Source organism: Pan troglodytes, chromosome 4 (assembly GCF_028858775.2).
Source record: "Pan troglodytes isolate AG18354 chromosome 4, NHGRI_mPanTro3-v2.0_pri, whole genome shotgun sequence".
Classification (NCBI taxonomy): domain Eukaryota; kingdom Metazoa; phylum Chordata; class Mammalia; order Primates; family Hominidae; genus Pan; species Pan troglodytes.
The window spans coordinates 126,004,307-126,029,066 of record NC_072402.2 but is presented as its reverse complement, the minus strand read 5'-3'; the positions used below and the strand labels follow the sequence as shown (position 1 = coordinate 126,029,066).

General features: G+C 40.1%; 1 protein-coding gene across 1 annotated transcript in view; it reads left to right on the top strand.

Annotated features, from left to right (window-relative positions):
* Positions 1-3,389, top strand: part of FBN2 (fibrillin 2) — a 279,981-nt gene extending 276,592 nt beyond the window's left edge. The window contains exon 65 of the mRNA XM_016953727.4: positions 1,463-3,389. Coding sequence (XP_016809216.3) covers positions 1,463-1,837 — 375 coding nt within the window. The 3' untranslated portion in view covers positions 1,838-3,389. The remainder of the gene's footprint in view (positions 1-1,462) is intronic.
* Positions 3,390-24,760: the final 21,371 nt, after the last annotated feature.

Sequence of the window (24,760 nt, the reverse complement as noted above, 5' to 3'; positions counted from 1 at the left end):
GTTTTGTCTTCCAAATCACTTGTATTCTTTAAGGAACTGAAGTTGGAAATTGCGAGCCACTGATATTTCCTTTCCCTAATTGCATTTTGGCAGTGTTTAAAGGGGTGGGCTGCAGACTACCTGGTTTTGAACATAACTCCCTGGCCCTCCCTATCTGTTACCTCTGTTACATAGGTTGTGTTTATTTAACTTCTCTCAACCTCAGTTTTTTCACCTGTAAAATGGGAATAGTAATACCTCTGAAGGCTGATGGAAGGGTTAATTGAATTGAAACATGTGAACTGCCTGGAACAATGCCTGACATATATATCACATGTGTTCAGTTCCTGTGAATGATTAATATCTCATATCTAGAGATCTTGATGATTTTCCCAAAGATCTGAGACAGCATGAGGTCGTCACTCACCACTCTCTGCAGTTAATATGACTGAGAAATTACCCCACCAAAAAACCTAATCAACAACTGGCTGGCTGTGTGAATTGGACAACTTGCTTCAGTTTTATGGGCCTCAGAAACTTTGTCTATATGACCTGACTTGTCTAGCCAAAAAGTTCATGATGCTATTTTATAATAATAAATAAGCCAGTGTTACATTTACCTTAAGTAGACTAAGATACCCAACTGATGTTTGACAGTTGAGATATTCATCAAGTTCCCAAACTACAAATCCAGAAGTTCTGCTTATAAACTTTCCCATTGGGGTACTAGGACATAATTCTGCCTGAACACTGATGGGCACTTCTGGGTCACCACTGCCAATTCCTCACTTAACAGATGCCCAATCAAAGCATTGTGGTTTTTATCCTATCTTACTTATATCATTTGTGCTCCTCCCAACCCTCTGAGCAAAAGTCAGACTTGGTTTATCTGGGCCCTGCCCCACTGGCTTTTACCAAAGATGCTGGTTTGAACTGGAGCCCTGAGAACTCTGCAAATCACTCACTCTGTGTACCTCTGATAGCTCCCAGTAAACTCACTCATCATTCACTTACCTTACAAATCAAAGCCCAGCCTTCAGACAGATTCCCCTGGGTGCATTCCCTGCTGATGCCCAGCAGCAGTACTTCTTATTTTGACTCCAGAAAAAAAAAAAAAATCATTACCTAAATTTTAGTTTTTAAAAATTACTAATTAGCACAGTATTTCATAAACTCATCAAAAAAAAACTTGAAATGGGAACACTCTGTAGGCCCAGTCCTGTACCTTTAATTACCTCGTTAAGGCTGAGTGAGAAGTCATAAAGATTTACAGGGTATTCTCGATGGAATTGGCCTTTTCTTCCAACTGACAAAAATGTACAATAGCCTCTTTCACAGCCACTGCTGGTAAGGAGAGTGCAGAAAGCGGGAGTGGGAAGCCACAGCCTGTCCTTGTGACCAGAGCCCCTGCAGCTGATCTCTTTCTAGTCCTCTGCTTGTGCTGTAGAAGCTTGTCCCAAATCATTTCCTGTTCTTCCTCCAGGTTGAACAGATCAGCCTAGAGAGTGTCGACATGGACAGCCCCGTCAACATGAAGTTCAACCTCTCCCACCTCGGCTCTAAGGAGCATATCCTGGAACTAAGGCCCGCCATCCAGCCCCTCAACAACCACATCCGTTATGTCATCTCTCAAGGGAATGATGACAGCGTCTTCCGCATCCACCAAAGGAATGGGCTCAGCTACTTGCACACGGCCAAGAAGAAGCTCATGCCCGGCACATACACACTGGAAATCACTAGCGTCCCTCTCTACAAGAAGAAGGAGCTTAAGAAACTGGAAGAGAGCAATGAGGATGACTACCTCCTAGGAGAGCTTGGGGAGGCTCTCAGAATGAGGCTGCAGATTCAGCTCTATTAACCCTTCACAGACTTGGGCCCAGGCTCAAATCCTAGCACAGCCAGTCTGCAGAAGCATTTGAAAAGTCAAGGACTAATTTTAAAGAGGAAAAATAATAATAACTCTTGTTTCTTTCCTCCCTGTCTTAGACTTTGAATGTTGACCCTCACAGGGAGGGATAATTTAGACTCTGGTATGGCCAAAGATTTGAGCACAAAGGCAACCGTGGTTACTGTATTTTTTATATAACTTCATTTTAAAATATATTAAAAGAAACCTAAATGTTCAAGATATCAGCATATGGCACTAAATGCACAAAAATAATGTGAGCTTTTTTTTTTTTTTTTTCCTGTTAGCAGTCTGTAACACTTTGGGTATTTTGCTATAGTTGCTAATTAAAAAAATATAGATGTTTATTTATTTTTAATGCAGTAATATATGGAGAAATGAACAAACTATGTAAACAAAAAGGGAAACTCACTTGTTTTTCTTTAGATTTATAAATTTGAGCTATTTTTTTTAGAGGTGCTTTTTAAAAATCCAATAGATACAAGAGATGTTTCCTTTGGTTTTCTGCCAGTCATCCAGCTGATACACACCCGATGATTTTAAAGAAAGCCACACAGAGCTGAATGGGCAGTGTAATCAATAATTTAAAAGACATGAATGTCATTAGATCCTTTATAACGTAGATCGAAGCCAAAGCAGCTCATTTGTGACAACATTTCATATCACCAGACACACCAGGCAACAGAAGATGAAGCACAACCACTGTAGCAAAATACCTTGACTGCTTGTGAGACCATTAGCATTGCAGGCCAAACCGTACTGTATTTCCTTCTCATAACCTCAAGGAACCATATGTGCTACCCACAACACCTCATTCTTACCCAGGGTGTGCTGCGTACTCATGGTACTGTAGGCAGCTGAAGAACCGCCGTTCCCTTGAAAGGGAACACCTGGCATTCTGTAGTGTTTCGTGCTGTCTTAAATAATGGTGCATTTATTATGTTCAAGTTATTTCAGGATTGCCATATGTGCAAACAAATCATGCAATGCAGCCAAGGAATATATGTTGTTGTTGTTGTTTTAAACCCATTTTTTTTTTAGAATTTTCATTAATACTGTAGTTATACACCATATGCCTCGTTTTATCATAGCCTATTGTGTATGAAAGATGTTTGTACAATGAATTGATGTTTAGTTTGCTTTAGTCATTTAAAAAGATATTGTACCAGGATGTGCTGTTAAGAGTACGTATCCATTATTCTTCTCAACCCAAGAACCTGTTCCCTGGACCAGTGACCAAACCTCATATGTGAAATGGCCAAAGCACATGCAGGCTCCTGGTTGTTCCTCTCAAACCTGTGCTGACCAAAGATTAGTAACCAGTTATACCCAGTATTTTGAGGTTTTATTGTTTTTTTAATAACTAAAAAAAAAAAAAAGGAACAGTGTAAATTTGTAATCAAGAGTTTGTGAGGAAAAACTTATGGTTTTTGGTTTTGTTTGTTTTTATAGGTCTGTGTATCAAATATGACACTTTTCTTGCAATAAAGCTTATTTTGGGGTATTTTTCTGACTGAAAATTTTATGAGACCACAACACCTGTTGTATTTGTGGGAGGGGCTGGGGGCTTTGTCTATGGGAACCTGTATTGAAGTAATAATAGAGAGCCAGACACACAGGAAAATAAAGGAATGCTGGCAAATCTGTGAAGCAAAGTCAACATGTATTCAACTGATGATTATGATTTGAAGTTACATTCAAATAGAAGGACATAAAGTCATTTACTTATGCATAAATTCTAAGCTTCCTGGGACCCATCTTTCTGGAAACTTCAAAGAATTTCTTCACTTCATGCTAATGCCCCCATAAAGTATCCATGAGGAAGTGAAACATTCTTTTAGAGAATCTTACTTCTCTAAGGTAGAAATTTCCTGAACCCAAGTTTTTAAGCAAAGGTAATAGCGGGCATACCCCAGGCCAAAAGGCATCTTCAAAAATAATCTAAACCTTATCTCTTAAAATGGTATACAGTTTATTCACTGGAGAAGTGGATAGATTTAACAAAGTATTTAGCATGAACTCCCTTTTGATACACTGCTAAAACAGGCACAGAAATGTTTCCAAGACTCTTAGAGATTAATTTAATACATGGTTTAAGAATTTATGCGCTTAAATTTTTTATCCAAGGAATAAGTAAACAAGGAAATATTGTGACTGATCTTAATGCTGTTCTTTGCCAATCAGAAATTAGCTGCATGGAGTAAGAAAAGTATTTGCCTCAAGGCATCCTTTAAAACTTAACATGCATATTCAGTTTCATCTGGCATCTATTATTGGTACAGCATGAGTATTGTAATATGAAATTACCTGGAACCAAATTTGACTCTAGCCTTGAAAGTTGAGCAACAACATTTAATTTACCTTTAACTTGCTCTTAAAGAAGTTTGAGAATCCACATCTTTAGGTGCTTTACGTAGAAGATAAAAAATTATGAGGAGTTTAAGAGAAGAATGAAGTAGAAGGAAATGACCACTGCAAGACACTCCTTCCAGGAGGAAATGTCTCAGGTACCTTTGGTAGCTTTGTTGCCATTTTTTTACTGTGAACACTGACAAAATCAGAATGAAATTGTCTGTCTCATAACGAACTGCTAATGACATTTTCTGCACTATTGTCATTCCCATGAATGTCCCATTTGCTCCAGAAACTACCTTGGCTAAGTTATAGAAAACCTTGCAGGAGAGAAAGGTGTGATGTAAGCCCAGACACATAAACCAAATCCACTGGGCATATGTATTAGTTAATAAGCAATAATTTGGTCTTTAGCTGACATGAATTCTGTTTCTACTTGTATTTAAATTTGGAGCTTTAAAAAATGTAGCTCTATTTAGTACCTTTTGCTTTTGCTACTTGTAGTAGATAAAAGTTGGATATTTTTGCACGTGAACATTGAATGAAATTCAGGGACAAAACGTTTAGAGTTACACTAAATTCAAACATCTGCCTTTTTGCATTATCTAGGAATACTAAACAGGATAATTCATACAGTCTTTCTCTTTTAAATACTTTAGGGTTTTATTTTGCATTAATTGCCTTCCTGGTTCAGAGAATAAACATGTGGGGTTGAGGATGGGAAATACAACTGAAAATTATAGAGCATCAGTCTACTAGAGTCCTACAAACCTTTAGGGAAACAAGGTAATTCATATATTAATTAAAGCATATGAATTTGCTGTTATTTGGCCATGTTTAACCTACAAAATGGCAATTGTATGTGGTTCAATTTAATAGTTCAGAAATACATTCCTCAAGAATTGACTGGAAATCTGAATATATCGTTTCTCTTCAAAAGACAGTAACCCATTCACTCCTTGCTATGCCATTGTTGGCTCATTTGTACTCCTAGTTTACAATAGTCCACAAGAACATAATTTATTCAGACAACCACTTTCTTTCAAGCTCCAAAACACTGGAAAGAGTCTAAATCACACACCTTTGGGACCTCAATGGTATTATGGAAGCTGTTCAAAGACAAAGACAAGTCCATTGGGAAAGGTTGGAATACAGCACAATGTTTTGTATTTTTTTGTTTTTGTTTTTCCTTTTAAAAACTAAAGGAAAAACTTGAGGAACTTTTACTTCTTGAGAGAGAAGAAAAGATGGAGATTCATTGCTACCCAACAGGAAGTAAGGGTGTCAACCATGTCTGCAATCTCATCCCAGCCTCCATTTTTTTAAAAACATGTTTGCTTTCTCAAATAGATACAAAGCCATGGTTTTCTTGATCAATAAGAAGTACATGTTTCTGATCTCACCTCCTTTAAAATTATTTCAGTGTACAGAGCAGTGGAGTCCTAAAATACAATGTGACGAAAGTTCTCTGAAAAGGAATTTGAAGAAAAGAGACTTTATTCCAGTGAACAGTTTGCAAACTGAGAAAATACAGTTTCAGTGTGAAACAAAGGTGTGTTCCAGAAAACAAAGAGAAGATTCAGATTTTAGAGCAAAAGGTCATGCCCAGGTTCCCAATCAGGTTCATTTATGCAAATGAAGTATTCAAAATTGCTTAGTTCTGACTGGTTGACACAGTTGAGTCCTGATTTGTCAATATAGCTGAGCCCTGATTGGCGGGGGGGACAGGTGAGCTCTGAATGGTTGGTTTCCAACCCCCAAACCAGAAGTCTCTGTCAGATGCTTCTTTCAAAGGGTTGATGGGGGCAGGGTTTCTGGCCACAGGTTATTTTGGCACCTACAAGGTATCCTGTCTGTGTCAGATGTTTTGCTAAGCTAAATTAAATGATGGGTGTTCATTAAATGTCTAGATCATTTCCAGGCAAGATGTAATTCCCTGTATGCCCTGGCCGGCAGAAAGCATGGATTACCCATGGATTCCCCATGACTAACTGAAGTGAGTTAAAACAGAACCAGGCAGCTGTGGCTGGGTGAAGGACTGGTCATGTACTTTGTGTTCTTAGAAAGATGTAAATGTATCAGACCTCCCTGTCTACAATCAAGCCAAACCAGTTTCCGTTGTAGGTGCCAAGATAAACTGTGGCCAGACACCTGGTCCCTCCTGGCCCTTTGACAAAAGCATCTGACAGAGACTTCTGGTTTTGAGCTTGGAAACCAACCAATCAGAGCTCATCTACCCTGGCCAATCAGGGCTCAGCTGTATTGACCAATCAGGACTCAATTGTGTTGACCAGTCAGAACAAGTTTGAATACTTCATTTGCAAAAATGGTCCTCATTGGGAACCTGAGTAGGACCTTTTGCTATATCAAATCTGAAGCTTCTCTTTGTGCTCTGGAACCACCTTCATGTTACACCAAAAGCTGCATCTTCCCAGTTTGCAAATGGTTACTGGAATAAAGTATCTCCTCCAAATTCCTTTTCAGAGAATTTTTATTCACATCATTCAATTCAATCATTCAATTCACCCACTCAGGCAGTATTATCTTGTAGTTAAAAGAAAAAACTTTCAAATCAGTCAGACCTGAATTTCAATTCCATCTCCTTGGACAAGTTACGTAACTTTTCTGAGACCTGGTTTCTTTCCTAGGATGATCTTTCCTTACACTGTGGCTGAGAGGATTGAATGAGATAGTACAGGCAACGCCATTAGCATAGGGCCCAAGCAGATAGCACACATTCAGTAACTGTCAGCTGCTCTTCTTCCTCCTTCTACTCCTCTTACTATCATCACTATTAGAAGAATGAGCTCACAATCCACACAAAGCTCCTTTCTAAGCATGGCCTGGAACTACTGCTTTCTCATGGAATTGTAGGAACAAATCCAGATAAATGGCAACCAGGAAAATTTTCTAAGTGCTCTGAACCTTTAATAGTCCTGGTGTGGTCATGAGCGTTTATCGTCTCCACATCACTCTCCCCTTAACAGAATTGTGGGCGACAGCCCTGAAAGGTCAAGCTACAAATGCAGCGGGAGCCCTCCCGTCTCTAGACCTCCAGGAAACCAACCAGTAAGGAGAATATGGGCATCTGATCATCCCTTTGAGGTGATTTAGTGCTGTTGAATATCAGCGCTAGAAAGGCCTTTAGAGAGCCGGCACAGTGGCTCATGCCTGTAATCCCAGCACTTTGGGAGGCCAACGCAGGTGGATCACTTGAGGCCAGGCATTCAAGACCAGCCTGGTCAACATGGTGAAACCTCATCTTTACTAAAAATACAAAAAATTAGCCAGGAATGATGGCAGGTGCCTGTAATCCCAGCTACTCAGGAGGCTAAGGCAAGAGAATCGCTTCAACCTGGGAAGCGGAGGTTGCAGTGAGCTGAGATCACACCACTACACTCCAGCCTGGGCAACAGAGTAAGACTCCATCTCACAAGCAAAAAAGAAAGGCCTTTAGAAATCCAATCCTGTTTATAAGTTTACAAGTGGGGAAAGTAAGGCCCAGAGTTGTAACATAGTTCATTGCAAAGCTAGTTTCTATCGAGGTGAGGCGAGAACCCTGGTTGCCTAGTTGCAGTCTGGTTCTATTCGTATTTCTACTACATGGTAGGCCTATTTGGATCTCTTCTAAACCCTAAGATATAGGCCAGTTCCCATGGTTTTGGCTCATCTTGAATCCAAAAATATTTTCCAAGCACGATCCAAGCACTGCTTTTTGTTTTGTCTCTCCCACTGTCTGTGTAACTGCTCCCAATCTCTTATAAACCAGAGATTTGTGTATGCACTGAAATGCCAAAATATTGGCGGCTACATAGTAGGCCCCACCCCAATCCTGTACTTCTGTAAATACATATTAGAGCCCCGGCTCTCAAAGGGTTAAATGTTTTATTTAAACCAGACCTTCAAAACTTTAAAAACACTTACACATTTGTTTTACTAAGAATGCTTAAGGAAAGTACACTAGTTGCTTGTGTTGCTTAATTGTCTTTTTTTTTTTCCTTTTCCTGAGAGCCTAAAAAAGATATTACTAGATTAAGTTGGCTTACTTTCGAAATAGCCAAGAACCAACAGCTCCCATTAGTCACTCCCATTAGGGCTGCAGCTTAAATGTCAGGATGTAGTATAGACATTTTCCAAAAGAAAACAGGAAAATGCTTTACATGATTTTTAGAGCAAGCTATAGGGAAAGTTAACATTAGTAGCCTTTGCCAGACAACTACTGCTACATGTGTGAGTTCCATTGATGAAATAACAGTAGAAGCTGTGAATGGCCAGTTCCTAAAAATGTGTCAAAAATAAAGTAGGCTTTTGGTCTGTTTAAGCTGCCTGGGTTTCCACCCTAAGGCCACCCCCTTCCTTCCACTCTACCTGACCTCAGCTTCCCTACACTGATGGAACCTGCTCCTGTAGGAGTGGATTTAGAGCCTCAGGCTTGTGCATTTGTGATCTTCAGGCCTAAGGCAGGGTCCTAAGACCCGTGACCATGTACTAGAACCTGGGACTTCACCCTGTTATGAACCTGTAAACTTCACAGAGCCAAGGCCAGAAAATACTCCATGAATGAATGAAGGGAGGGAGAGGATTCTGACTCTCTGCAGAGTGGAGACTTATGGACCAGCACAGGAAATTGGACCTTGTCCAAGGAGTGGGTGGTATCATAGTCATGATTTTACTGGAATCCCTCAGAACAGGTTTCTGGAGATCATCCTGGAGGTATCTTCCCGTCTTCTAGGAGGACTTTCTTGATTTATTCTGCTTTTCTCCAGTTTTCTAGAGAGCCCCTTAGGTCTCCCCCAGGGTGACAGCAGATTGAAGAAGCTGTTGAGGCAAGCTGGCTGCAATCTTGACTTGTCCCATTAGGATATCCTTGATCCAAACCTGGACTGAGGTTCATGCTGCTTCTGTAGAAGTCTGGGTTTGGGAACTGGTACAGTAATTTTTCTTCGAAGAGACATTACACAGTTCTTATTTCTGGAACAACTTGATTAAATGAGCATCTGTTGGGTATTACACAGACCTAAAATGATTTTCCCTCCAAAACCTTACAAATAATTCAAAGAAACAAGCAAGACAGCCACAAAGAAACAAGATAACCACATGTTATAAGATGGTGTGTGCTTAAGGGCCATAGTGGATGTCTCAGATAAATGGCCCAGACTATTGGAAAAGGAGTGGTCAGTGAAGTGCAGACTGATGGGAGATTTCCTGGTAATGCTGGGACTTGAGCTGGATCTTGTAGAATGAGACAGTTTGAGATACGTGGCAAAGAGTAAGAAGGAATTTCCCAAAAGATAGAATAGCATGAACAAAATGTTGTAAGTCATAATGTGAATGGTATATTGGAACACAAAGAAGAGTTAAATCAGTGGGCCTGCCAGATGCAGTGGCTCACACCTGTAATCCCAGCACTTTGGGACACCAAGGCGGGTGGATCACTTGAGACTAGGAGCTCCAGACTAGCCCAGCCAACATAGCGAAACCCATCTCTAATAAAAACATAAAAATTAGCCAGGCGTGGTGGCACACGCCTGTAATCCCAGCTACTCAGGAGGCTGAGGCAGGAGAATCACTTGAACCTGGGAGGCAGAGGTTGCAGTGAGCCAAGATGGTACCACCGCACTCCAGCCTGGACAACAGAGCCAGACCCTATCTCAAAAAACAAAACAAAACCCATAGGCCTTAACTGATGGTACCATGAAGGAAAAAGATGATTAGGAAGGGTAAGGCCCAGGTATGAAGGACACTGAAGGGCATCCTAAGCCATTTAGACTTTATCCTGTAGTCCGTAGCTAATGACGAATCATTGGTGTATGGCTGAGAATTGATTAAGAAAAGACGATCTAGAACCAAGGCCTGGCAACTTCCCACATCTAGAAATACAAAAGGAGATTTGTCACAACTCCTGAGAGAGAGAGAAAGTAAAGAAGTAGTAGTAAAATCAGAAGACAGTGGTGATGTCAAGGATGCCTAGATAGAAAGGTATTAGTCTGTTCTTGCATTGCTATAAAGAAATACCTGAGACTGAGTAATTTATAAAGAAAAGACATTTAATTGGTTTATGGTTCTGCAGGCTGTATAGGAAGCATAGTGGCTTCTGGGGAGGCCTCAGGAAACTTTCAATCATGGCCGAAGGGATAGCAAGCATGTGTTACATGGCCAGAGCAGAGCAGGAGGAAGAGAGAGAGGAGGGGAGGTGCCACACCTATTTTTTTTTTTTTTTTTTCGAGACACAGTCTCACTCTGTTGCCCAGACCAGAGCACAGTGATGTGATCTCGGCTCACCACAACCTCTGCCTCCCAGGTTCAAGTGATCCTCCTGCCTAAGCCTCCCGAGTAGCTGGGATTACAGGCATGTGCCACTGCAAACGGCTAATTTTTGTATTTTTAGTAGAAATGGGGTTTCACCATGTTGGCCAGGCCACCAACTTTTAAATAACCATATCTACTGAGAACTCTATCACAAGAACGGCAGGAGGGGGATGGTGCTAAACCATTAGAAACCATCCGCATGATCCAGTCACCTCCCACCAGGCCCCACCTCCAGCATTGGGGATCACGTTTCAACATGAGATTTGGATGGGGACACAGATCCAAACCATATAAGAAGGCATTTGGGGAAAGCATCTTGAAAAATTTTTGCTAGTAAAATGAAATCTCCTTTCCCAACCATATCTATTTCTCACGCCCCCCAATCTTCAACTCTTCCTTCACTTTAGTCACTTTGTTGCGAGCAATGACAGAACAGTGTACATGACTCTTGCCCATAAATTAAAATGAGAGGTAGCATGGGAGAGAAGGAAAAAAGGGTAGACTTTGGGGCAAAGAAACAATAGGGTTTGTATCCTGGATGCCACTCAATTGCTGTGTGGTATTAGTCAAGTTATGTTCGGTTTTAAGTATTTTTTTTTAACAACATACCACCAGTTTTGTTTTGGGTAACTACTCACCACCATTACATAAAGTCATACTAGGACTTAAGAGTTTCTGCTCTCCTGGGTTGGATTTCTGTATCCCTGAAATTTGAATTTTGAGCAGAATAATACAAGAGCAGATAACAGATCTTGCATTCATCCAAGCAGCACCCTAATCAAACTATGAGTCAGTTCTTGCAGTCTAGACCCCAGAAGCTGACCCATTCCATCTTCTTTCTAAGCCTGATTTTTCAGTTTTTACAAAATTATCTGAGCTATCCCACATCCTTGGAATCAATTACTTTTATTGTCAAAATAAGTTGTTGCTTACATCCAAAAAACTCTAAACAATATCTATCCTACATTAGGATTGTTTTGAGGTTTAGAAATACAGGATACTCTGGCGGGGTGCAGTGGCTCACGCCTGTAATCCCAGCACTTTGGGAGGCCAAGAAGGGCGGATTACCAGCTGTCAGGAGTTCGAGACCAGCCTGGGCCACATAGAGAAACCCCGTTTCTTCTAAAAATACAGAATTAGCCTGGCATGGTGGTGCATGCCTGTAATCCAGCTACTCAGGAGGCTAAGGCAGGAGAATTGCTTGAACCCAGGAGGCAGAGGTTGTGGTGAGCTGAGATCACGCCATTGCACTCCAGCTTGGGCAACAGGAGTGAAACTCCATCTAAAAAAAACCAAAAAAACCCAAAACAAAACAAAACAAAAACAAAAAAACAAGAAATACAGAATACTCCCACCCTCCTAACATGGGACCTAGAATATAGCGTCATACAACAGACTGATAGCTTCTCTATTGATGTCACGAAGGAGCCCTGAATTTTCCCCAGTCCCTTCTCCTGTGTCCCCTATTACTGTGAATAACTAAGCCAGGATCGTTCTGCAGTTCACAAGAATTTTGTCACCTTTATTTATTATTTCTTGCATCCTCCCCAACTCTAGTTTGGGAAGGATGGAGTTAGGAAAGGCTGTGCTGGACTTGGTCCCAGGAGAGGTAAACCATAGCCTGGCCTCTTGTTTCTGGAGCACATGCTGGAGAAAGGTGGTCTGTTCTGCCAGGGAGCTTGCCCTTTACATTTCACAAAGGACCTAGGAAAACAGCCAATAGAGGAACCACTCATGAGCCCCAAGGATTACACCCAACAGTCCCAAGAAGGGTCAAAATAGCCCAGCTAAGTAGGAGAAAAATAAATCAAATGCTGTAGCTTTATGTCAGCCACTTGAATTAGTTGGATTTCTTTCCATGCTATCATCCTTTGCTCTTCCTGCAATACCCTGCTAAACCATTCCATGGGCTGATTGAGTACATGCATGTGAAGCTTTATGTGGAATAAATAATTACACAAGACATTTTTGGAAGAATAAATGCATTTGGCCTAGGAAAACCAATTCGCATCTTAAAGAGCCAGCTTCTCCAAATGCCAGTTCTGTCAGCTAACCTCCTCCAGCAACCTGGCGGTTTAATTCTTCTCCCTTGTCTCCTTGGCCACACTACACACGAATGGTTTTCAGAGTAGGGAAAAAATGCTTTCCGGTGTCTGTTTTAAATTTGTTTCTATCTACTTTATGTGTCTAACTTTGTCCTCGTATTTGTTTTACAGCAAAAACAAAATAGAGGAAAGATATCAACCATATCCCCAAAAGTTTATACAAGTTACTTTTTGCTGTTGGTAATAAAAGCAATTCTGTTTTATAGCATAGATCCTGTCCATAAACTACAAACATCCACTTCCCTCACTTCCTTCAAATCTCTTTCGAGGGCTGATGAAGGGATAGCCAGTGACATTGTGAAGGTCCCTCAGGGTCCTTCTAATAGCAGGCATTTCTATACAGTCTATCTGTGGGACCACAGAGGCTGTGAGGAATCTAATCGCCCACTCAGTCTTTGAAAGAGGGAAATGAAAACACACTTTGATCAGAGAAAGCCAGGATGAGGAGATGTTTCCCTTAGCCCAGTCCTGATTCCATCTGTTAGCTGCTGCTACCTTACAAGCCCTAAAACAAGTCATGCCTCCTCATATAACATATATACCGGAATATGAGACAACCTCAAGTATTTTCCCAATTGAGACTATTAAAAAGAGAAAGAAAGTGAGTTTGGGGCCAAATTAAAACGATAAATTTTATAAATTGTATAAAATAACTTTTTACTTTCCATGTATCAATGTAATTCCATACCTATTTGGAAATTACATCATATCTAAAATGATTTAAAATGTTTTATTTTTCTATATTCATATTTTATAAGCCAATTTTATTTAAATTCTTTGCATGCATCTTTGACTGATGTATGTTCTGCACTTTTTAAACCATTTAACACAAATTTCCAAACATGCTATTTCCACTGTTTGCTAAATCGCTTGATATACGGCACTTTTTTAGTGAGGCTGTACTGCAATTTTTTTCCAAGCTACAAGTGCTCATTTGCATAGCATTAGGACAGTTGATTATTCTCATTTGTCTTATAGATTCAAGATCTTCACAAAGAAACCACTCGCCATATTGGCTTTTTTAAATGATCATTAAAAAGCTTCTATAAAAGATGATCTGAGACTTGCAATTTTGATATTGTGCTGTGGGAATAATTACTAAATCGGAAGTAAATTTCTTTGCTTTAAAACAAAAATAGATGAGACCTTTAACATTCAAAGTTAGTATTAATTGAGGTCATCTCAGGATAAAGTACCTTCTCCAAGACTTTATTTTATTCACAATGAAGTTATTGAGTGAAAACCCCATAAAATAAGGAACTTGTAAAATTAACACATAAAGCAACATCTTGTAATATATGCTTGATCGAATACAGTATCATAAACTTAACATTTATATACATTAACAGGTAAATCAAAGAACAGTAATTAAAGTTAATGTTCATATACACTAACAATTCAACAAAGAAACAGTAATTTCATGGTTGGAGGTTATTAATATTATTTCATATGTTTAATGAGAAGAAGGTTTTTTGGCTTATTTCTTTAACCAATCTGAGAATCTTTGATTTTTAAAATAACATTTGCTGTTCATTTGTTAATATAAAAATGACCAAAAAAATTCTATGTAGATTTGGGAAAAAATAAGTTGTGATAGGCAAACTAACAGCCATCTCTCTAAAATGTCCACATCAAAATCTCCAGAAACTATGAATATTTTTCCTTACATGACAAAATGGACTTTGAAGATGTGATTAAGGATTTTATGATCATGGATTTTGAAAGGAGGATATTATCCTGTATTATCCAGATGGCCCCAGTGGAATCACAAGAGTCCTTAAAAGCAGAGCACCAGCCGGGTGCGGTGGCTCACGCTTGTAATCCCAGCACTTTGGGAGGCTGAGGCAGGCGGATCACGAGGTCAGGAGATCGAGACCATCCTGGCTAACATGGTGAAACCCCGTCTCTACTAAAAATACAAAAAATTAGCCAGGTGGAGTGGCGGATGCCTGTAGTCCCAGCTACTTGGGCGGCTGAGGCAGGAGAATGGCGTTAACCCGGGAGGTGGAGCTTGCAGTGAGCCGAGATCACACCACTGCACTCCAGCCTGGGCGACAGAGAGAGACTCCATCAAAAAAAAAAAAAAAAAAAAAAAAAAAAAAAAGCAGAGAACGTTTCCTAGCTATGGAAAGAGAGATGTGAGGACAGAAAAAGAATTAGAGAGATGCAGTGTGAGAAGGACTCAACCCATCGTTACTTGCTTTGAAGATGGAGAAAGGCGACTGATTAGTCTCCTGTGGCTGCTCTAACAAAACATCATAGACTATGTGACTTAACATAATGGAAATTGATTGTCTCACACTTCTGAAGTCCTGAAGTCCAAAATCAGGAAGTCAGTGGGGTGATGCTCACTCCAAAATCTGTAGGGGAGAATCTTCCCTTGCCCCCTCCTGGCCTCTGATGGTTTGCCAGAAATCCTTAGCATTCGTTGGCCTGCTGCTTCCAGCGCTTTAGACTTCCTGGTCGTGTGACACCCTTCCTTTGTATATCTGTCTCTGTACTTCTCTTCTTAGGAGGACACCAGTCATTTCAGATTAAGGGTCCACTCCACTATAATACAACTTCATCTTAGTTTACGCCTTCATTACATCTACAAAGACTTTGTTTCCAAATAAGGTCGCTTTCACAGATACCAAGGATTAGGACTTCAACATATATTTTTGGGAGAAACAATTCAACCAACAAAAGGGGCCGTGAGCCAAGGAATGTGAGTGGCCTCTAGCAGCTGGAAAATGCAAAGAAACGCATTCTCTACTAGAAGATCAAGAAAAGAACACAGCCCTGCCAACACCTTGATTTAGTCCAGTGACACTCATGTCAGACTTTTGAGTTGCAGAAGTGTAAGATAAATTAGTGTTGTTTAAGCCACTGAGATTGTGGTAATTTGTATGGCAGCAATAGAAAAACAATACATAAATACTCAGAGTTTTTATAAAGAATTATTATGAGGCCAGGCGTGGAGGCTCATGCCTATAATCCTAGCAGTTTGGGAGACCGAAGCAGGTGAATCGCTTGAGGCCAGGAGTTCAAGACCAGCCTGGTCAACATGGTGAAACCCCGTTTCTACTAAAAATATGAAAATTAGCCAGGTGCGGTAGTGGGCTCCTGTAATCCCAGCTACTTGGGAGGCTGAGGCAAGAGAATAACTTAAACCCAGGAGGTGGAGGTTACAATGAACCAAGATCAAGCCACTGCAAATATGTATATATATAATGAGAAAAAGAGAGTCTTTTCAGCAAATAGTGCTGAAATAACCAGATATTCATATTTAAAATATGAACATTGACCCTTTTCTCACCATACACAAAAATTAACTTCAAATGAATCATAGATCTAAACATAAAAGCTAAAACAATAAAGCAAAATCATAAAAGAAAAAATAAATTACACTGCCAAAAATGATAATTTCTGTTCACCAAAAGATATTGTTAGGAAAATGAATAGGCACACCACAGCCTGGAGTGAGAAAATATTCACAAGACATTTATCTGACAAGGTTTATTGCCTGGGATGCATAAAGAACTCCTTCAACTCAACAATAAAACAATAACCCAATTTTATAAATGAACAAAAGATTTGAACAGACACTTCACAAATGAAAATATGCAAATGGCCAATAAGCACATGAAAAAGTGTTCAACATAATTAGCCATAAGTGAAATGCAAATTAAAATTACCGTATAATGACACACCAACCTGAATGACTAAAATTCAAAACACTGACAACACTAAATGTTGGAAAGAATATAGAACAGTAAGACTCATGTATTGTTGACTGGAATATAAAATGTTAATAGCACTTTGGAAAAGGTTTGGCCCTTTCTTATAAAACTAGATATATACCTAGCCTATGACCCACTAATTCCATTCCTATGTTTACCCAAGAAAAATGAAAACATGTCCACAAAAAAAACTTGTACAAGAATGTTCATTGAAGCTTTATTCATCATAGCCCTAAACTGGAAAAATCCAAGATATTCATCAATAAGTGAATGGATGGATAAATTGGCATATTCATATAATAGAATTGTACACAGCAATAAAAAGTTGCATACTACTGATAAACACAACATGGATGTATCTCAAAAATATGATGCTGACTTAAAGAGCCTTACATGAAAGAACACTCACAGTATGACTTCATTTATAGACATTCTAGAACAAGCAAAACTAATCTATAGTGGGGAAAGAAATTAGAACACTAGTTATTTCAAGGTTGGAGGGAGAGGTTGACTAGGAAGGGACATAGTTATTTTACTCCCTTCAATGCCAAAATTCAATATTTCCATAGAGTTTAAATGGGTTTAAATGGGTGCATAAATTTGTCAAAACTCAGTAAATGCACATTTAAGATTTAGGCATTTCATTGTATGTACATTTTACACTTAAGAAACTGTAAATAAATGTTGAAGTGTTTAGGAGGAAGTATATTGAAGTCTACAATTTACTTTGAAATGCATTTTTTAAATGACCCTGGCCTTTTCTAACGTCACTGGAAGTCTTGTAGTAGCATGTGTGTTGCATTCTATTTATGGTGGTTGTCACAAAGTTCTACTCAGGCTCAAGGGGAAGGAACATAGGCTACATCTTTTAACAGGGGTGCCATAGAAATTTTAGCCATGTTTTAAAACGACCATATCTCGTAACACACCTCAGCAAAGGCAGTGCCTCCAAAGGCAACACAGAAGATTAAACATTTGAAAACGATGGATCTTCGCTGCATCAGTGTGGGGCAGAGAAAAGAGCCCTGGCTCAGAAGTAATAGAGCTCTGCTATCTCTCAGCTGTGTGGACTTTGATCAGTCACAGAGCCTCAGTTTCTTCATCGACCTATCCACCCACCCACCCATCTATCCTTCCACCCACCAATCCACCCATCCAGCCATCCATCCATCATCCATCTACTTACTCACCCACCCATTCACCCATCCACCACCCACCCACCCATCCATCCATCATTCATTCACCCATTCATCCATCCACCTACCCACCTACCCGTCCGTCTATCCATCCATCATCCATCTATCCACTCATCCATCCAACTACCCAACTGACTACCAACCCATCCAACCATCCATCCTTCCTCGCATTTTTTTTATTTTTATTTTTATTTTTATTTTTTTTGAGATGGAGTTTCACTCTTGTCGCCCAGGCTGGAGTGCAGTGGTGTGATCTCGGTGCACTGCAACTTCCGCCTCCCAGGCTCAATCGATTCTCCTGCCTCAGCCTCCCGAATAGCTGGGATTACAGGCACCCGCCACCATGCCTGGCTAATTTTTTGTATTTTTAGTAGAGATGGGGTTTCACCATGTTGGGCAGCCTGGTCTCGAACTCCTGACCTCAGGAGATCCACCCTCCTCGGCCACCTAAAGTGCTGAGATTACAGGTGTGAGCCACCACGCCTGGCCCCGTTCATTGTTTTTAGTGGACATTTGTAGAATAGCTTTGGCTGCTCTGCATCTTGAATGGGCAATTCCCTACCACATGTATCTGAGTGGAAGGTAAAGAATATCACCCTCTACTGAAAAGGACTGATATTCAAACAGACAACAACTCAGCCAGTCAGCTGCACCCACCAAATAGTGGGGAACCCATTCTGTTGGTGGCTACAACAACAAGTTCCTGGAGCAGCAGTGGCCCTTGTGTAAGTTTCAGTGTTCTGATATTTGGCGGAGGGTGGGAGATCCTCATCACAGTGGTTTTGTGGCATGATTTGGCCTGCAATTCTTACTGCTTAGCCTTCTTTTTCCTGGTGATTTTCTAAGCTGGTCTCCCCATCCTTTCTGGTATCTATAAACTATCCTATATCCTTTCAATGCAGTATTTTTTAAAAATATAAGATAGTTTAATGGGTGAATATAGGATGGATAGATTGATAAATATGTGATAAAGCAAGTATAACAAATGCCTATGGTAAAATTTAGATAGTGGGTGTATACGTGTTCACTGTAAAATTATTTTAAATTTTCTGTACATTAGAAAATTTTTATATTAAAATATTGGCACACAGCAGCTATAATCCCAATCATGCAGATAAATCCATAATTACTATTTTCATGTATTTTCTTCATCTTTTCTTCTATGACATAGCTCTCTTAAACTTAACATAGCACTTTTCTTTCTTTTTATTTTCTTTGTTTGTTTGTTTGAGACAGGTTCTTGCTGTGTTGACTAAGCTGGAATTCAGTGGCACAATCACAGCTCACTGCAGCCTCAACCTCCCAGGCTTAAGTGATCTTCCTACCTCAGCCTCCCGAGTAGCTGGGACTACAGGGGCATGCCACAATGCCCAGCTAATTGTTGTATTTTTTGTAGAGACAGTGTTTCACCATGTTGCCCAGGCTGGTCTTGAACTCCTGACCTCAAGTGATCTGCCCACCTCAGCCTCCCAAAGTGCTGGGATTACAGGCTTGAGCCACTGCACCCAGCCACACTTTTTTTAATGGCAATATATTAAGCAGTATGTGCCCCCTAAGCCTCACTGTTGGTCGTGATCTTAGAAGGGAAGAAGAGACACCTCCCAAATCACCACCATTGCTTTTCCCTATAAAAGTTAATTGAAGTATTCTGACCCTCTCCTGTCACACTTTACTTAAAATCCTATAGGCACTGCCTTCATTAGCTATGAGCAAGTGACGACTTCTCATCCCTTCCACTGCTAATGCCTTGGATAAAGCCACTGTTACTTCGCAAATTGTATTCACCATCATTTACTTCTTGCCCTTTAGCATTCAAACCTATTAAAGCTCAAAGAGGCCTTCTCATTTCTCCAGAAGCTCTCTGTGAGCTACTCCAAAGGTTTGCCCTACTTCTCAGGGGGAGGCATGGGAAGCAGTTTTTCCCCAAATCTCCAGCATCCCTTTTGTGCCCATGGTTCAACCTACTCTTCTCTGATCCAAATCCTACCATTTTTATATGGCGAATTTTAAAAAATAAAAATACATTTATTCTAGATATGTAGAGGAAGAGCTCTTTTCAGCAGCCCTGATGCCCAGAGAAGCCAACTGAGTCACTGGGCAACTGGTCTTCAATAACATAATAACCCTCCTGGAATTTGGCTTGGTAGTCAGACATAAGGAAAAATAGTAAGCAACCTTCGAAGAAACCTGACTGTGATAGATCATTTTACAGCTGGTGAGGAAGTCAATGTTCCTTTTCACAATTGGATCTGTTTCAATCTTCAGCTACTTGGAAGAAGAAGCAGTCCACAAACAAAGATCATGTTTCCTCTTAAATACTCTAGTTCTAGAATTTTCATTTCTCTCCAAAGAATGAGTCTCAAAGTCCATCAATTTACACAGATGAACTAAAATAGAGTGTTCCCATAGCGTACATTGAGGCAATGCTTGTGGTTTGTCACTCTTACAGGTTAGAACATCCTCCTTTCATTGAATGAAGATGGAAGAAGTCTCTGGAGAGAAGACTACTAGTCAGGCCCAGATGGGAAATACTAGCTCCCTCAAGTATCTGATGACTGATTTTGAGTTCATATAAAGCTGTGAAATACTCCAGAAAGTCACAAAAAGCTAAGTGCAAAGTTTTCTAAACCAAGACATCTCACACATCAGGGTAAACAATTCAATCATAAATTATAATATGGTAAAACAAATTACAATATTAAAGATAGTTTCGTAATGTGTATAAAGTACAGCAAGATAACATACCACCCAGCTGAGTACAGCATAAATTGCTGACTCACTTAGCCACTGGTTATTAAAATATTTGCTGTTTAAGACACTGCATTTTGGGGGGATTTGTTACATAGCAAAGACTAACTAAATATAGCATTAAGCTTTTCAGCAGCCAACACAATAAAAGACATCTAGTCCCTTACACAACTCAAAGTGTTAATGTGATAAAGCAACGCAATTGTTGGTGAGAACTTCAAGTGTGATTTCTTGCCTCAAGCTAAACCCTGTGGTCCAAATGAGTAACCTTGTTTACAAATCCTGGTGCCCATTCCATTTTGCATCGGTCTTTGCCATGTCTATGTATCAAATGTGGAACAACAACTCTCTGCTTATTTCTAAGCAGATAGAACTTAGAACTGAATGAGGCCTCTAAGAACATTCAGTCCAAAATTCAAGGGGTGGTCCTGACTCCTCTCTTCTCGCACTCTACATCAACTTCTGTAAGCACTACCTTTATTATATATAGGCAGGTGACCACTTCTCACCTCTTCTACTGCCGGTGCCTTGGCTAAACCACTACCACCTCTCACTCGAACTATTGCAATAACCCCCCAACCAGCTTTTCCTTCTTCCACTCTTGCCTCTGCTATAGTCAGTTCACCTCACAGTAGCCAAAGTGACCCATTAAAAATGAAAATCTGATCACTTCTCTGCCCCAAACCTTCTAGTAGCTTCCCAGGTAACACAGAGTGAAAACTGAAGTCCTTACAACGGCCCACAAGGCCCTTTGTGATCTCTCATCCTTCCCCAACTCTCTAACTTCTCTGCTATTACTCTTCTCCTCATTTATCCACTGCTGCTGTTGCTGACCTTCTTGCTGTTCTTGGAATATATCAGGCTGACTTCTCCCTCAGGGACTCTGGATATGCCCCACGTGTAACTCTCTTCCCACCCATAGCCACGTGTCTTGTTCTGTTCAACTGTTACCTTGTGAGAAGCCTTCCCTGTTGATCCTTTATTTTAAAATAGCAAATCCTCACACCTCGCCCAACACGCCTTCTTCTCTTAATCTTCATTGTACCTGTAATCATCTGATATCTTATATATTTCATATCTAAATCTTCACTCTAAAATGTCATGTCTGAGAGGGCAGAGGCCTTATTTGGTTTATGCTCTACTGGCATGACCTAAAACAGTGTTTAGCACATAGTAAGCAATTAAATATTTCTTAAATGGATAAATTAATGAAGGCCGAAGATAAAATGCAGCACGCCTAGGCAGTAAGACCTTTTCTCTCCAGTCCCCCATCTTCAGTAAGTACTATTGAGTATGTACTCTTTCTTGCTGTCTTCATTTAGTGAAAAACTTAATTCATTTACTGTATTAAGTACCTACAATGTCCTGAGGGAAAAAAATTAAGGTCCCAATATTATATAACATATATGCTAGGGGAAGGGCTAAAAATAAGAAGAGTAAACAAAAAATATCAACCAGTGACGAGGACTATGAAGATGGCAAACTCAATGATGACACTCAAGGAGAATGGCTCAGGCAAGGCTATTTTAGATACTACCGAGGAACTGAGACCTAAATGACAAAAAGTCAGCCATGCAAAAACCTGGGGAAAGAACTTCCAGGCAGCATGAACAGCAACTGCAAAGGACTCATAGTAGGATTGAGCTTGAAATATTCATGGAAACAAAAGGTTAATGTAGTAGAATGCAGAGAAAAGAGAAGGAGAGAGATAGAGGGGTGATGGAGAAATGAGAGGTGGCAGAGAAAGGATCAAATTATATGAAGGGATATGAGGCCTGGATAAAGAGATTGAATTTTATTGGTGTTAAATCTTATTTTGAGTAAAATGGAAAGCCATTACAGGGCTTTAAGCAGGAAATGGATTGATCTGATCTTGGCGTTTAAGGACCCCTCCAGGTAGATCCTTTGTGCACCATCTGTGGAAAGGCAAGGGCGAATTTGGGAACCAGAGAAGAGATCACTGCACTCATTCAGGGGAGAAACAATGGAGGAGGTGGAAAGGAGAAGCTGCTGGATACATCTGATGTGGGGCCCACACAATCTATTAGTGGGCTAGATATGGGATATAAAAGAAAAATAAAGGAGAAAAGGTTGACTTGGGATAAGGAGCTTACCTGAAGGGTGACTGAGCCTGCGAAATACTGCCATTGTTGTCCTCTGCCAGGAGCAGAACAGACTTTCTTTATGGGAAAAGGCTTTGCTATCATTAAACCAAAGACATTGTGAAAATACCAGGAAAATTCAGTGTGTTCCTTTTAGTTGCCCTGGCAGGAGCTTCACAAATGGTAAAAAGTCTGTTGGAAAAAATTGCTCAAAACCACCATATATTTCTTGCAAGCTGAAGACTTAAATTGTCCCCTCCACCAGATTGCTATGAGTCCCATTATGATGTTTGCCCACCAGGAAGCCGTTGCCCTAAAGTATAGCCTGGTTTAGGAAAAAAAAAAATTGTCTGATAAATAAACAGAAAAAATATGTTCTCCCAATTGCCTTCTCCAATGATGATTCATAATATTTGGAAATCATGTGGGCTTTACCAAGCTGAGAAAGAAAATCCAATTCAAACACAAGATTTATCCAGGGGCCACTTTGCTCTCAGGCTCCTTCTGTGCTCTATCCCTCATTTCACATGCAGAACATGAATCAGGCCCTTGGAAACAAAGGGCCACACCTCACCTGGTTCCCCACATCCTTTAAGATATACAAAGAGAAAAAGGAACATTTAAGAAATTTGGGTCAGCAAAGCATCTCCATCATGTAGTTATTATTTCACAAAAGAAAAGGAAATAGGCAAATGGAAAGATCTAGCAATACGCAAAATAAGTTATACAAATAGTAACTCACAAAAAAGGACGTGCATTAGGAAACAAATTAATAATTCAGTACTTAGTAAATATCCTTGTACTCTACAATTCTCACTCTCTCTTTCTCTAATCCTGGTTTTTAAACCAGCAGCAAAATGGACCCCTCCAACCTGCTCCCAATGAAAGAGGCATTTCTTCCAAAATAGATGATCGGAAATTCGCTCCAGCTCTGATAGTCATGAATCAGACCTGTCACAAGGATGTTTCAAAAAACAGAGCTGTTAAGCTTTCCTCAGGGGAAATGCTGAGTGGAACAAATGAATCTCCGAAGCTGCCTGAAAACATAACACTCTCTGCACACATGCTGTAAGCATAAACCCAGCAACCTGCCAAGCAGCACGTAAACTCAGCGTCAGGTTAATCACCCAAACAACCCTCCCATTAAGACATGCTGCGGAGAAAGCTGGTAAAACTTGTGGAAAACCACAGCAAGAGCCCTCAAGCCATAAAGACAAGAGTCTAAAAATAAAACTGCACCTATCGAAATGAAGGATGAGAAACAGATAAGAAATAACGAGAAACAGATGACAACGCTATTTTCCATTGTAGTGTTGTCCTTTATTATTTTTTTAAGTTTTGAGTTTTTGTGTTCCAAAAAGATTTTTACATGGGGGGTTCTGAATGCTTCTCTGTACATTCTGCCTTTGCAAAGGAGTCAAAATTATTTGTAAAACTCTGAGAGAAGCTCTTGGATTATGTGTTGTAGAAGACTCAGGCCATCTGACTACATTCAGAGTTCAATTATGAAGAATTCCCCCAAAGGCACAGGAAGGCTCTTTGCCGAAGGGCCAAGAGGAGGCCCTTCTGCCAAGTCTTGATTAGAGATCAGATTTAGAAATGACAGTCCTTAAATAAAGTAGCAGAGCACCTGGCACAGAACCCCTCAATGGTTTTGTGGCTTGCTTTCTTCCCCCAGAGTTAACCATTAAAAAACTCATGTGCAAAGAAAGATGTTAGCTTGTTACCAGTTCCAAGGAGAAGTCACTGTTAAGACTAAAATAGATTGTAGCTCCCCTTTACAAAATCTAAAAGAATATTCTCTCCTGGTTAGCAGAGGAAAGTAAAATTTACTTTATTTGCTTTTGGGGGACGGGGCACACTTCCTCATCATTTCTAAGTGTGAGAACTTTTTGAAATTATTTAAATTTTGAGAAAAAAAGGAATGTGTGGGTTTTATGTGGCTAAATTCTGGGCATTCTAAAAAAAATTAACTTCATCATTAAGTAAAGAAATTACTATCAACTTATTAATTAGACATGAAGAGACCTTTCCTATTTCACACCTGGGCTGAACTAGGCAGTGTAAGAAAGTGCAAAGACTGTGAGTGAGCTTCAGAATTAGACAAGGGCTCAAGTTTCACCTTTGACATGTATTGTCTCCATGAACTTGGCAAATTATTTCACTTCAGTAGCAAAGTAGCAATACGATTTACATCCTGAAAACTGCTGTAGGGGTTAAATGAAGTAGAGCGTTTAGAACTCCTGTCATGGAGTCAGGTGTAGAGAAGGTGCTGGCACACGCCCACCTCCAGTCCCTGCTTGCTCACCACTGCTTTACCCATATGTAATGCTCTTCCGTG